This window comes from Rissa tridactyla, chromosome 4 (assembly GCF_028500815.1).
Source record: "Rissa tridactyla isolate bRisTri1 chromosome 4, bRisTri1.patW.cur.20221130, whole genome shotgun sequence".
In the NCBI taxonomy this organism is placed as follows: Eukaryota; Metazoa; Chordata; class Aves; order Charadriiformes; family Laridae; genus Rissa; species Rissa tridactyla.
The window spans coordinates 36373656-36388435 of record NC_071469.1 but is presented as its reverse complement, the minus strand read 5'-3'; the positions used below and the strand labels follow the sequence as shown (position 1 = coordinate 36388435).

The 14780-nt window shown below is 38.4% G+C and overlaps 1 protein-coding gene across 6 annotated transcripts; it reads left to right on the top strand.

Annotated features, from left to right (window-relative positions):
• The first annotated feature begins 1112 nt into the window (after positions 1-1112).
• On the top strand, positions 1113-9805 carry ZNF770 (zinc finger protein 770). Of its 6 annotated transcripts, none has more exons than XM_054200040.1 (3): positions 1141-1500; positions 2519-3526; positions 5771-9805. In XM_054200040.1, exon 3 carries the CDS (start codon positions 5913-5915, stop codon positions 8094-8096), a length of 2184 nt encoding a protein of 727 aa, XP_054056015.1. In that variant the 5' UTR covers positions 1141-1500; positions 2519-3526; positions 5771-5912; the 3' UTR covers positions 8097-9805. The 6 variants fall into 6 exon arrangements, with proteins under 6 accessions (XP_054056017.1, XP_054056015.1, XP_054056014.1 ...); XM_054200039.1 differs by having other exon boundaries at positions 2519-3774; XM_054200042.1 differs by lacking the exon at positions 2519-3526 and having other exon boundaries at positions 1113-1241.
• The last annotated feature ends 4975 nt before the right edge of the window (positions 9806-14780 follow it).

The following is a 14780-nucleotide window of genomic DNA, read 5'->3' as shown; positions in this document are numbered from 1 at the left end:
TCTGCCATCTGCCTGATCTTTTATGAGGTAAAATCACAGAATCATAGAGTGGTTTGGGTTGGCAGGAACCTTTAAAGATCATCTATTCCAACCCCCTGCTGTGGGCAGGGACATCTTTCACCAGGTCAGGCTGCTCAAGGCTGTGTCCAACCTGACCTTGAACACTTCCAATGATGGGGCATCCATAGTTTCTCTGGGCAACCTGTTCCAGTGATTCACCACCTTCATTGTAAAATATTGCTTCCTTATTTCTGATCTAAATCTACCCTTTTTCAGTTTAAAACTGATGCTCCTTGTCCTGTCACTATGAGTGTTGGTAAAAAGTCTGTCTCCGTCTTTCCTATAAGCCCCCTTTAAGTACTGGAAGGTCGCAATAAGGTCTCCCCAGAGCCTTCTCTTCTCCAGGCGGAACAACCGCAGCTCTCTCAGCCTGTCCTCATAGGAGAGGTCCTTCAGCCCTCTGACCATTTTCATGGCCTCCTCTGGAACTACTCAAACAGGTCCATGTCTTTCTTGTGCTGCGGACCGCAGAACAGGACGCAAGACTCAACTGCAAACGGTTTCTGTCTTTTTCTGGATGTTTTCAGCCTTTTGCCTGGCGTTCCTCTCCACCTCAGCTGTGCTCACTGAGGGGGCTCTGGCTACTGCAGGGACCAGCCCCTGAGCTCCTGCACTTGTTTGATCCCTCTCTCCTGCAGAGGAGGCAAAACTCTGCAAAAATGTTACTTTTGTGCCCACACGTTATTCGAGGTCTTTTTAGACTTCCCAGGGAAATCTCTCTTTCCCCTTTCCCTTCTAGGCACCACTTCTCGACCTTTTCGGCCGCAGGGTTTGGTCCACATTGCACAACAGGGTAATTCCACCAGCAAGGTTCAGTTGCAAACCCCGCCACATTTGCTTTTAGCATGCTGAGGATGAAAATGTAGCTTATGTGTAGGGAACAACGTGTCACCAGCGACTAATAATTAATCAGCAGAGCACAGCGGCATTTTCTGCACGAAGAGAAAAGAAATGGGGGCCGCCCTCCTCTCCCTTCCCCTCAGCCCGGCCCGGCCGCGGCCCGGCCCGGCGCCTCAGAGCGGCGGAAGGCGGGGCCGGATTGAGCGGAACGGGGGAACGGAAAGCTCCGGCCCGGGTTTCCTGGCGTCCCGGCGACTCGGTGCCATCCGGGGGGGAAGAGTTTAGGCGGCAGCAACCCCGGGAGGGATGAGAAGGTGGAGGTGTTGTAGCTGTTTGTTCAGGTCGCTCTCTCTTCGCCTACCGGGTTCCCGCTTGCCGCCCTTGCCCTGGGCCGGCGGTCAGCACCGCTGCCGGGGCGCTGGGCCGGTTACGGCCCTGTCGCGGCCGGTGCAGCGTGTCGGGTCCGGGCCCGCGCCCGGTGCCGGTGCTGAGCTCTGCCGGGGGGGCCGCGCCGGGCCGTGGCGGCCCCATCAAGGATCCCGTTTTGCGCTGGGGGAAAGCCGGCCGCGGTTGTGTGTGCCCGTCGGCGGTGTGCTTTCTGTAAGAGCCGCCTCGCTAATTGCTTTTAGGTTTTTTAACTGGGTTTAAGTGTGGCTTGCTGGGGGTGTGGGGGGTGTGTGTGGTGGTGTCAGTCCCGGGGTGCTGGAGCCCCTTCAGCAGAGCTCAGGTTTGTTCTTAAACCAGCCCAGCTTTTCTGCCCTGTATTTTTTTTTTTTTTGATTAAGAAAATGTTTTGGAGAAATACATGGAAAATAGGGGAGGGTGTTAGCTTTGAGGAACTGTAATGCGTGGTGTTGATTTCTATATAACTACAGGTGAAGGTTACATTTCTGGTGAAATTTGTTCCCCAATGGCAGCAATCTAATGTTTTCCCTAGGGAAAGCTGGTGAGGAGATCCAGCATGCCGTGTGTGTGTCTCAGCCCTCAGCTAGATTTTCACTTGTCTGTTTTGTAGTTAATGTTACAAGAGGCATCTTATGTTTTTTTGCACATTTATTATTATTATATTTTTCTTGTAATTGTGTTTGGAAAGCTATAAGCATTAGCCTATCTCAAGGGCAGGAGGATATACTAATAACAATGTGGAAGAATCCTTCAGTGGCAAATTTGGTAATATTTTACATTTTCATTTCTTAAGTGGTTTGTTTTAAATTACGTTAATGGGTTATAGGGAAAAAAGCCAGAATATTCATCTTGTATAGGGTCAACTATATGGATGTGGGAATTTGAGATGTTTGTACAACCTTTTTTGGAGGCCTACAGTGTTGGACACAGAGCAATTTCCCCACACAACTTATTTGTATGCTCATTAAGAAAAACTTTGTAACTGTGAGGACAAAAACGTATTTGAATCCTCTCTGCTATAATTTGAATCCGTTTCTAGTCACAACTATAAATATCTTGGGGAACGGCTTATTTCTGTTTTCTTTACAGCTGGCTCTTAGGTTTGGTTTTGTTTTGGGATTATTTTTTTTCTGTGCTTTTTAATCAGGTCTCTCTATTTTAACTTAAACATTCCTAGCTATTTTAATCTTTTCCTATATATTGTGCATTTAAGCTCTGATCATTCTTGATCCTCTTCTCTGGACTCATTCCAATTAGTTCAAATACTTGACTCAATTTGAAGGACAGTATTCAAAACTGGACCGAGTACAGCAGCCGAATTCTAAACAGTAGTGAGTAGTATGGAAGATTTATGTGCTGTCAAAGCTTTACTTCTGTTTACGCATCCTGCTATGCATGGCATTCTTGCTGTTGGCGTATTCAGCTTCCATTCAAACTTAGACTCCAGGTCTTCAATGGCCTACGTTACTTCTTGACTCTGTTTTTCTGCATGACCTTGCAGCCAAGATGAAAAGCCATGTTAATTTAATATTAAATTGGACCTATGCCACAAACTAAATCCTTATCACATAGGGAAGTATGTTTTCTGACTCTAATTAGGACAAGCCTGTGTACTTCCAAGGCTGGCAGGAGACAAAATTCCAAGCTTGTCTTTTGCTCTCTGATCTTCTGCAGTAGCATGTTTATTCCTTAGATATGCAAGGCACAGAGCACCCTGAAATAGCTGTGGAGAAGTCTGTCCTTAGTAAATAGGATTTGAAAATATATTTGGGCCACACAGTAATGCCTGTCTTAGCGCCTTTCTCCTTCTCCTGCATCCCCTAAGTTCACCTCATCTGAGCCTTTAGCCTTTCACAGGGCAAGAAGACTCCAGCAAGAAGCTCTGTTCTGCTTTTGACACCTTGTACTACAGAGCATTTTCCTCATTCACCAGATAGACTCTTTACAAAATTTATAAGCTAAATACAAAATCCCTTGTGTAATATGCCACAGCTGTCTTTCACTTTAGATTTTTTTTCTTTGCATGTCACTATACTGTTTGAGCACTTTCCTGATGTGTAAATTAGATCTGTATGACAGTATGTTAACTAAAATTCATCAGTCTTTATGGTTCTTTCTCAGGAGGTTTTCCATCCCTGCTAATGGAGGCTGCCTTGAGCTGTACGGAAACTTCCAGCGTAGCAGAGAAGCTTTTCTCAGCCTACCTGTCTCTAACTTCATGGTAGCACAAACTAGAAAGCATTTGGTGTCACACACTTACTCTCTCTAAACTCCCTGCCTTCACATGATGTGACAACAACTTGGAGGAAAAGGGGGTCTCCTAAGAGCGTTGTGTGTTCTTGCACCTTCAAAAGAAGACTGAAACCGAGTAGCTGTTAAAATTCTACGCAAAAAGAGAATAGGAAAGGAAAAGTTGACTTTTTCAACTGCTTGATAAGGCCTATCCTGAATGATTTCAGTAAGATTAAGGTAATTCCTCAGTGTAGTTACAACTGCATCTAAGGCATACATCGAGACATTATTTAATAAGGCCTGCATGTCTATGAGAGGTGGAACGATCCTACCAGATGACCAGGTTTCTTTCCATTAAGCTTAAGAAAAATCTTGATTCACAAGATATTTTCAGTCTTCTGTGCGTATGTGTTGAATCTCATTGTAACTTGCTTTAAATTGCAGTAGGCTTTTATTCTTTGCAATGACTTTGAATGGACTTTTAAGATATTTCTGAATTTTTAAAAACTAGAGTAATTAACTCTTTGTGAAGAGACAGGGCTTTCGGAGACAATGAATAAATTAATTTTTATTCTGCTGGTATGTAGGAAGAATATACAACTTGTGAGTTGTAGTATCAAAATACCACAAATTATAGTTAGTAGAAATGTACTGTGTATCTCAAAGTTATTACAAGTTGTAACTATTATGCTGTTGCTTTAAAGTTTGCTTCCTCATCCCTTTTCTTTTTTATAAGGGGATATAGGTAATACCATAAAAGGTATTTTTACTCTGTTGTTATTACTGCTCTTGTGGACTGAAATACTTAACCTGCCTCAGATGCAGCAATTTAGGAAGGATGTGACCAATTGAAATTAGTACAGAGACAATTAGAAAGACCAATCAGTTCGTTGGTTTTGTTTTGTTTTGTTTTGTTTTTAAGTGGACCTAAAAGCAATACTTGGGGGGGGGGGGAAAGAATTTTCCTAGTTTAAAAAAAAAAGGGGGGGGGAGAGAAAAGAGACTTGGAATACATAAAGTTGTGACAGAACACTTTTTAGTTATTTTCTAGGGGAAATTCCCCTTTCTAGGGGAAAGGACAATGAAAATAACTTTGTAGTAAAGAAAGGCTCAGCTGAGTACAAGGAAGAGCTTTGTCGGGGGCGATGCATTAGTGTGGGAGCCCTGCTGAGGTTAAGGCACCTCCTTCAGTGGAAGTTTTTAAGACCACTTTGGAGGCTGTCTAGATGAGAGCTGGCTTCATAGTGGAAGGCTTGGACTAAATAGTTGCTTGAGGTCCTTTCTATCTGTTCCTATGAATATTATAATAACTTTTCAAGCACTCAGGTACTTGCAAAGTTACTGTTTCTTGTTTGTAACTCATTACGCCTTAGCTGAGACACAGTAGCTTGCCCAAGCCTATTTCATCTGGTGAAAATTCAAGGAAAATTAGAACTGACTATGTCATGATTTTGGTTTAGACTAAAATATTCATTATGATAACGACCTCTATATTTATGGTGACTTCAGAGTATACTCATGGTTAGGTATCAAAACTCTGACATTCTAGCTCTGTGGTGAGATAGTGAATGTAGCCTGCGTTAATCCTTGTTTTGAGGTTATCCTCTTTCTGGTTGTAGTTTATGGTTGGTGTGTTGCTCTTTCTGACTGGCTCTGGTGTTTGCATTTTGAGATAAAGCAGAAATGATTACACTACTGTTTCTTCTGGATACAGTTCATAAGATGCAGAAATTTGAATAGTAACTTTGTACTTGGTTTCAATGTATTGTTAATCTTCTCAATAACACTGTATTCATTTAATCTTTTTTAAAAAAAAAATCCAAGAATCCCCAGCCCCAGCTCTCTTATCTTCACAAATATTATATCAGGGAGTTAGAATTATTGCTGTAGTGGACAAATCTATTACAGTAATTTTTTTGTGAAATTTTTTCAGAATATGCTTTATTTGTATATAACCTAAATATAATGTAGCTGAACTGGGTATTACTTGGAAGTAACATGCAGGACTGAACAATATCTGTGTTGCAGTACAGATTCCTTAGACTACTTTCCAGAAGAAACAAGTTTAGTTTTTCTGTATCGTGTTAACATGTTATGAGGAAAGCACTTTAAGATAAGTTAAACTGTGAGTATTCTAATCTAGATGCTTTTGGTCTCTTATGTAGAAAATGAGACAAACTTAGGCAATTATGTATTAATATAGGCTAAAATAATACTATCTTTCTTATTTTAGGGACCTGTGGGATTTAAGAATATCTCTCCTGAGAAAACTTGCTGCTTCTACAGCCTTCCATCTTAGTGAGCAATTGATGATTTCACTTGAAATACCTATCTGAAGAAATTAACAGTAGGCGAGGTGTAATTGCTTTTTAAAAATGTTAAAAGTTCAGCAGTGTGTAACAGCTGACAGGATACCCAAGAAAAAGCCATATATTTGTGACATTTGCTATAAACAGTTTGAAACTCCATCAAAATTAGCTAGGCATTATCTGATACATACTGGTCAAAAGCCATTTGAATGTCACGTGTGCCATAAAACATTTAGGCAGCTAGTCCACCTGGAGAGGCATCAGTTAACCCATAACCTGCCTTTTAAGTGTATTGTTTGTCATAGGAACTTCAAAAACTTAATCACTTTTTTAAAGCACCAGCAGCTTCATAATGAAAATTATCAGAATGATACCAAGCAAGCAGAAAACTCTGTGACTTTTGAGCAAGACAGGGTCACTTCTGGCATATTTCGATGTTCTATGTGCTGTAAATCTTTTACAACTGAAGAGAGGTGGATGCTGCATCAGTGCCTGAAGGCAGATCATCTACATGGTGCCAGAAGGAGAAAGAAAACTCATGCTTGTGAATCGTGTAACAAGACATTTCCATCAAGATCTAAGCTAGAAAGACACTTCCTTATTCACACTGGCCAGAAACCTTTTAAGTGTTCTTCATGTGGTAAATCTTTCAGACAGTCAACACACTTGAAAATCCATCAGCTCACGCACACCGAAGAAAGGCCTTTTCAGTGCTGCTTTTGTCAGAAGGGATTTAAAATACAGAGCAAACTCATAAAGCACAAACAGCTCCATGCCAGAAATAAGACTTTCCCCAATATTTTATACAAAACAAAGACTCTTAAATATCCCAGGCCACAGAACCTGTTGGAAGGAAAGAGGGATAGTTTTGAGAATGCTGACACTTATGAGTCACAGGAGAATGACCCACATGATGTTCACTCGATTTATATCGTACCCTTTCAGTGCCCAGCATGTGAACAGTGTTTTGAAACGGAGCAGGTTCTAAATTTGCACAAATGTTGTTATCTGAGAAATGGCAAAAGCTCAAATAATGGTACAACAGCATGCAGCCACAGAGTCAGCATGAAAAATAAGATCCTTACGAAGCTGAAGCGTACTGGAAGAAAGGCAACAGATTTTTCTCGGACTGACAGAAAAAAAATAAAATCGGGTCACTTTAAAAGTCCTGACCTGGTTGCAGCTAGAGATCAGCATTCTGATCAGTATGCTACCACTAAACCTTTCAAGGATTGCCGTAGCAAGCTTGACATGCACAAGGCACTTAGTAATCGGATGAAAAGAACATTTGCTGTGCCACTACCTAGGCAAGAGCACCCGCAACCTCATGACTTTGGAATTAATTTAAAAGGTATGCTTACTGGTGAAAGCATGTTAAACATCGATGATTCACTGCATAATAAAGGTGACGCTTTTTATGGTTCATCAGATGATGGCTGCTTTGATAATCCAGAAGTACTTCACTGTGCTTTTTCAGCTTCTGCTAAAAATATACATAACAGACACAAAGTGTGTAAATGTGACAGATGTGAAAAAATCTTTCCATCTTCATCCAAACTTCAAAGACATTATCTTATACACACGGGACAGAAGCCCTTTGGCTGTAATGTTTGTGGGAAGACATTTAGACAGTCAGCTCACTTAAAAAGACATCAGCTCACCCATACTGAAAAGAGACCCTATAAAAGCCCCGTTTGCCAGGTAGAATTTGAAAACCTGAACAAACTTTTCAATCATCAGGGAGATCACATTGAATTTAAGTCTTCTGAGCCTGTGGGTTATTCTCAAACACCTTCACGGGCATCTGGCTTTCAAGAATTTGAGTCGATTCAGTCAAACCAAGCAGCTGAAATCAAAGTTGAAATTGAGTCAGGGGACTTTGTTCTTGACACCAGCAGTAGAAACACACAGCCGTATTTGTGTAGTAAATTGTTGGAAACGGAGCAAAGCTGTTACAGCTACTGGCATGACTTTTCTGAAGGTACTGAAAAAAGTGAAGTTGTTAACAAATTGTATCAGTGCAGTATCTGCTTAAAAACTTTTAAATCGCCTTCTAAGCTTGAAAGACATTACCTGATGCATGCCGGACAGAAGCCGTTTGAATGTTTAGTTTGTGGTAAAAATTTCAGACAGGCCCCACATTTGAAAAGACATCACCTTATTCACTTTAAAGAGAGCTTAAAGCTGAGTTCCACTGAGCAACAACCAGAGAATATATTGTTTTTATCAAAACTGGATAATGTCCTATGAAATTGTATATTCAAGTTTTTGGTTGCATAATTATTAAAAGGCTTATGTGAGACCGGACAACAGACTGAAGGGGATTATTTTTTCCTGTTATGGAGATGACCTGGTGAAGAATTAATTTACTCTCTTCAGAACTGTCTACTTGATATAACTTGTGATGAATGTGAGATGTTTAAAACAAAAAAACCCACCATGCAACAAAAAAGCCACTTTGCATTTCTTTTCCTATCTTAATTTATAAATACACTTTCTTACTGTATCAATAGCATTGCAGCAATCTGCAGTACTCCGTGAATCAGATGTTTTAAGTTATGCCTTTTCCCATATAGTACTTTAGGACACTATTGCTGTCCAATGATAACCATCCAAAAAGTAAAGATAAAAAGGTAATTTTCAGAATACAGAAAAAACAGTCCTTTTACTTTTTTCTGGGTCTGTATATGTTGCAAGAAAAGGACACTTGCTGTATTTATTTCATACTTTTTTTAAAAAATAACGCTTATTTTTAGATAAAAGATGTAAAAAAGAAAGTAGAAAAAGGGGAAAAAGAAGTTTAATGAGGAAACAATGTTGATGTGGCGTTATAGAACAGTTAATAGAAAACTTTTTAACTGCTTTGTAACGTGCTTGGAGATCTATGGATGAGGAATTAGACCTTTTCCCTTTTTATGATAAAGTATAAATAGACAATGCTAAAAGAGCAGGGTTTATAATCAATTAATCCATTTCACCACTTAATTATCTCCACTTCTTTGTATATCCCTTGCCTTTTCTAGCCTTTTTGGCCAATTCATACAATACTGAGCTATTTTTCTGCAAGAAAAGAGGATAAGAAATTATCATTAATATGGTTACTATGGGGTTACTATCTGTTCCAGTCTCCTTCTAGCACACATATTGCACCAGTAAAAGAAATATTCTCCAAGATGTGATAATAACTCAGACGAGCAGTTTTGTCGGGAAGTCATGTTCTTGTGACATTAAATGTAAGAGACTGAAAATGACTTTTAGCTCAAATTAAATAATTCTTATTTTGTATTAATAGAATCCGTAGTCATACTTTCTGGTAAGTAGAGAGCTTTGCCCATTGTGCCTGTGGGTCTAGCAAAAAGTGTAAGTGAAGTGGAGATTTATTCATTATGAACAAGAATGAAGTTTGTTTCTTTTTTTTTCTCTGAAAAAACTACCTTTTAGGATATTTTCCTTTGTTATGAAACTTCTGAATAGTTGAAACCTGAAGTTTTGAATCCTGTTTCTAAATTAACATACCTGTAAGATATGTGGCATTCTTTTTACTATTTAAATAGATCCATATTTATTTAAGTAAAATGGTTTTTGGTTCTGTTTTTTTTTTTTTTTTTTGGAGTGATTTATCTAGGTCTTGCTGTGGCATAAGCTTTGTAGTATTTGGTATAAATGAAGTGAAGGGCAAAGGGAGTTTTTATTATATTTTCATAAATGTCATTCTTTCCCATTTTCAGAGAGAATAAAACTAGGAAAGATACTCAGAAACAGTCTGTAGTTACTGTGATTTTTGTATGACAGATGAATGCAGTATGGTAATAATGACTATAGTTATATATATTGAGATTTTTTTTCTCCCTATGTGAATTGTTTCATATTGAAAGACAGAATACTGTATAAAATGTTTTGAAAGTGTATTGTAGAGCTCTTTTAAAATACTTGTAATAAACTATTTTATTTATATTGTACTTTTATTATATACTTTATGTGCAAACCAGAGTTTCAAAACTACAAAACATTTAGTATGCAGCAAAGTCTAAGACTACATATCAAAATAACTAACTTTGCATGTTAGAATAATAGATTTTGTTTCAGGTATTTTTGTTACAGAAATAAAATAGAAATATGTTTAAAGAGAATAAGATCTTTCTTAAGGAGTCACAGTCATTTTAAAAAATGCTATGTTTGAGCCTAATGTTTAAAGAACAGTAAACTTGCTATGTTTTGAATATATCAATTTGAGTAAAATGAGGGAAAGGTAATACAGAAAGCTTCTTTTCAGGGATGAGTATGTGGCAAGTGTTACTGTCTGATTAATTTGGAAACTAATGTAATCTTTGGGCTCCATGAGATTTCAGAAGGGCAGTAAGGGCCACTTTGTTTATCTGGCTCTCTTTATGAAAAGTTTGCTGTCAGTATAAATTCACGATTTTAGGGCGATTATAGCATCAACTAGCTAGAAAGGGGTTAAAGCAGTTTCTAAGAGTCGGGAGAAAGAAAAAGTCTAAGGTTGAAATCCTGTCTCTTTTGAAGTTAACAGTAAAATTATCCAAGTACCTTTGAGAATTTGAGCTAAAATGGTTTTCCCAGTGCTAACAATAACACTTTGTGTTGTTCATTAGTATGTTAGTCATTTTCCATAATGCTTCAAGGCAAGTTCAAACCATCAATCTTTGAAGTATCTTTGGTGGCAGAGACATTGCCTGTGGTTTTGTCAGAATGAGCTGATGGCTAATAGTAACAATCTCATAGTACTGAAGTAATGGATTTTTTTAAGACTATACACAGAACCAAAACATATTGTGAACAGGAAAACAGTGGGTCCTCCTGTGTTAATATTGAGCTCTCCCCAGTAGAACTTCTCAAACTGCATGGATTCGGCTTTGAGGTAGTTCTCCGTGGAATAAAAGAAGGGTCAAATATTTTAAAACAAGCAGAGAAAGGTAAAAGGGATTTTTTTTTTAAAGACAAATGAAGTATGCAATACTAAGGTCACTGGAACTGTAGTATTAACTGATCACACCGTCCATTTTCTATCTAGAAAACGTGGCCATGGATAAGTTTAAAATGTTTATGATTTTGGTTGCTGTTATCCTTGCAATATTTGCAGAAAGTCAAAACTCGCAAAATATATATATATATATGTATTCTTATATATGTCTAGGGAAAAATTTAAAAAGGAAAAAAAGCCATCATAAACCACACAAGAACTGTTTAATCACTTTTATAGCTGCTTCTAACCGAGTGTTTGGTTTCTAACTTGTCTGTGATCTGCTCTAATATACCCAGCACCAATAAGAAAAGTTGGTGAGGCAAATGGGAGACAGACACAAAAGAAATTTAATTGAAGTTAATGAGAGCTTAGGCTTCAAACTGAGATGTTGGATCTAATGTTTAGTTTTCCCGGCTGCCTTCTAGTATATATGTAAGACTCTGAAAGTCATAATCTTACAGCAGTAGCTCACTCGTGTAACACTTAGATAAGTACAGCTGGATGACTCTTAAATCAATAAAGACTATGGATTCGGTCCTTCTAATGGCCCCTTGTAATAATGTTCAAAATGCCTAGATCTCCTAAATAACTAAAGGGGTCATGGTTCATATTCCTGGCACAAGATTTTGTGGATTTTTAAAGTGCAAGTTTTATTTTAATAGCCTAGTTTTATGGTCTGGTGGCTATGGATGAGATGTATCTGAGAGGCAGTAATCATAAGGAAAATTGAAATTACAGAAGCGACTTCTCTGTGCTTTCATATACCTTACTTTCTCCAGGTTGAACAAATTAATTGTACTTCTTCAGATAATGACTAGTTCTGTCAAGCAGCTTTTAAAGAGCATTTTTTTAGCATTTGTTAAAAAAGTGTATGCAAGTGAAAGAGAAATCAGCTTTATGCCAACAAAATCACTCGGAATTGATCATTTCCTTGTTCAGAAACTGCTATTCTAACAGGAAAATGTCGTCATGTCTGCCCTGAGTTATCACAAGTCTTTGAATGCTGTTTTACTTGTGTACTCTGCCATTCCCGTTCCTCTCTGCTTCCAGGATGTGCTAATGTGTGGCTTGGTTCTGCTGTACACCTGACGTAGTTTGGATATGCAGCTGAAATTTTTACTTTTCATTGAAATCCCTCCAGTGTCCCTGGTCCCAGTTTGTATGGATCTGTGAAACCCCGTATGTGACATGGAGAGTCATGGAGCAGGCTGTTGCACGTGTGCTGCTGTGGCCTGAGGACATGAGTGCATAAAGACGCAAGAAGTTGACCGGCTGTGGTGCAGACTGTGGCCTGTCATTCTCCACTGAAAGTGGTCTGGGTATGTAGGGTATTAGAAGCATATGGAAATAGCTATTCAGGTTTGCCTATGGCTGCTTCACTGGAACGTGCCTTGCTGGCACAGCAAAGGAGGGGAATACAGAGAACTATGTGACCACTGCTATATAAAAAAGCAAAATTCTATTCCTAAGCTCAAGAAACCAACTATGCCTGCTGTTTCCCATTTGTACTGCTAATGCCCTGCACTCAGTTTCTATTGACACCAAGGAAAACACTATCTTCCCGACAGGCACATTTGCGTTATTTTATTTGTGCATTTCTTTAAGGAGTATAAATTTTAAGGCTTTGTATGTGTTAGCAAAAGTAGCTTGCTCAGCTACAGAATCTCAGATGATTTCCTCAATTTCTACTTTATTTTGATTCGAAGAGGATCCTGGAAATAGAGTTGAGCAGCGAGATTCCTGTTAATGACAATGCAGTCCTACTAAACTGAGTAGAAATCTGCTAAGTCTTCTAGACACCTCAAGTGTCTCACTCAATTTGAGGAGAATTTTTAAGATCAAAACATGTTAGGATTTTTTCTTGACATTGACAGCAACCTTGTTTGCCATAGTGCACTTTATTTTGTATTTTATACTCTGCGTCTTAATAATAGCAGGTACTTGGGTAGTGGGAATAGCTTTGTAAGAATTCCCTCAGGCACCAATTGCATGTCTGCTGCTAGTGCAATTAGCAGAGGAAAAACATCCATTTGCCAATAAGCTAAAATGATTTTTTTGTGTAATATTTTAGTTTGTATCACAGTAGAAGGTTTTTTTTTTTAAGTAAAAGAAATTATTAGAACTTAATAAATTATTTTTCAGTGTTACACCAGTGTCAATTTTGCTATTTCCAGTAGATGGTCTGTTTTATTGCCATTTTATCCTCTTAAAATCCTGACATGCTAATGGAAATGTCTACCAAAAACCTAGAAAATATGGAGGAAGGCAAGGATTAAAGCTTCAGGAGACTGGAGCTGGTTCTCAGCATCTTAGAACTGTTCTCTCTTGATTATGTTTTATGCTGCATATTAGATAAGCTTCAGTTTTGTCTGCAATCTGTATTATTTTTTTTTCTGTGTCGTTAGAAAGGATATGTGATTGAGAATCTGCTTTTACAACGATTCTGCAAATAGACTCCACTTCCCATAACATTTCTCATGCTAGCACTAGCAGAAAGGAAATTATTTGCCTTAGAATCTCATTTTAGTGACGAAGGCCTCATGTTCCTCCATCAAACATTTATCTCACATTAATTTTTTTGCCCCATATAAATTTTGTCACGTAACAGCCTCTCACAGGATTTCTAGCAAATATTTCTAGAGCTTTACTGGCCATTGGTTTCTTATGTTCATACCACTATCCTGCCTCAGTTGGTAAGAACCCAGCTAAAAGTCTCTGAAGAGAATTAGAATAGCCCAGAGTCTGCTGTAACTTAAGCTGTCACCCAAATGCGTGCCCAGCAACAGAAAACTAAGAATGACATAAACTCCCGTATTTCCCCACCTCCTTCACTAGAGGCACTGCTTGCTATTCTGGGATATAAAAGCAGCTGGGTTGCTGAATTAACCATATTTTTCTCCAGTCATAAGCTCAGAATTTCCATTGAAGTTACTGTAAGTTTTGCACAAAAATCAAGGGCAGTACATTGGCCAGAACGTGTGCTAAATAAATATTTATACACAAATCAGAATGCTACTGACGGCTTCTTTACACTTTAAAATTCTAAATATTTTAAGAAGCATCTGTTACTAAACTGAGGCATCATTTTTGAAAGTACCCATATTTACTGAGTGGAAGTACACATATTTACTGAGTGAGTACCCATATTTAATGAGATGAACACAGTGACACACTCTTGGACTAGAAGAATGCACATAAATAAAATAGTAAAAGCGATATGATTGAATTAAAACTATAATGAAGAGGCTGAACATTCAGTTTATGTGAATATTAACTGCTAGGAAGAAAAAACTATAACGAAAGCAATAACCCCTAGCACTGTGCATAAGCTTTTTTACATGTTGAAGGATTCCTCTAATCTTTTCTGAGAAGCTTTTCCAAATTTTATTTACTTGAAAGCAGGTTAAATCAGTATGTTTCTTCTATAGTTTCAACAGGTAAGAGACATGGGAGGTTTCTGGTCGTTTGTGACTAATATACATACTATTCAATTTCTATGCCATTCATGCCCCCCATTCCTTTCAAAAACTTACTTCATATAACTTTGCAACATTTCAAAATGCTGCATATTGATCATCACTTTCCTTCTTTGCTTAGAGGAAAAGCTGTACATGCAAGTGTGTATATAAACATGGTGGGACTTGAAATTCTCATGTTTGGAGCTTTCTGTTTCAGGGTTTTTCAGAGGGATACCTCTCAAAAAAAACTTGTGTTTATGTGTAAAAATCAATAAGCAAGAGAGAAAAGCTGAATTTAAAGAGATGCAGTCCCCTAAGCTTTACAACCTTGCTTCACAGAAAGCCAACCCAACATACAGCTTCATGTCTCTGAGGCTGGGATTCATCTGCCCTAAGTTACGGTATCCAGGTGTGCAGTTTAGGTACTTCCCCAAAGTTAGGCTTATGCATTTAGTATAATGCAATTATATTAGGCCAGATAACAAATTCCCA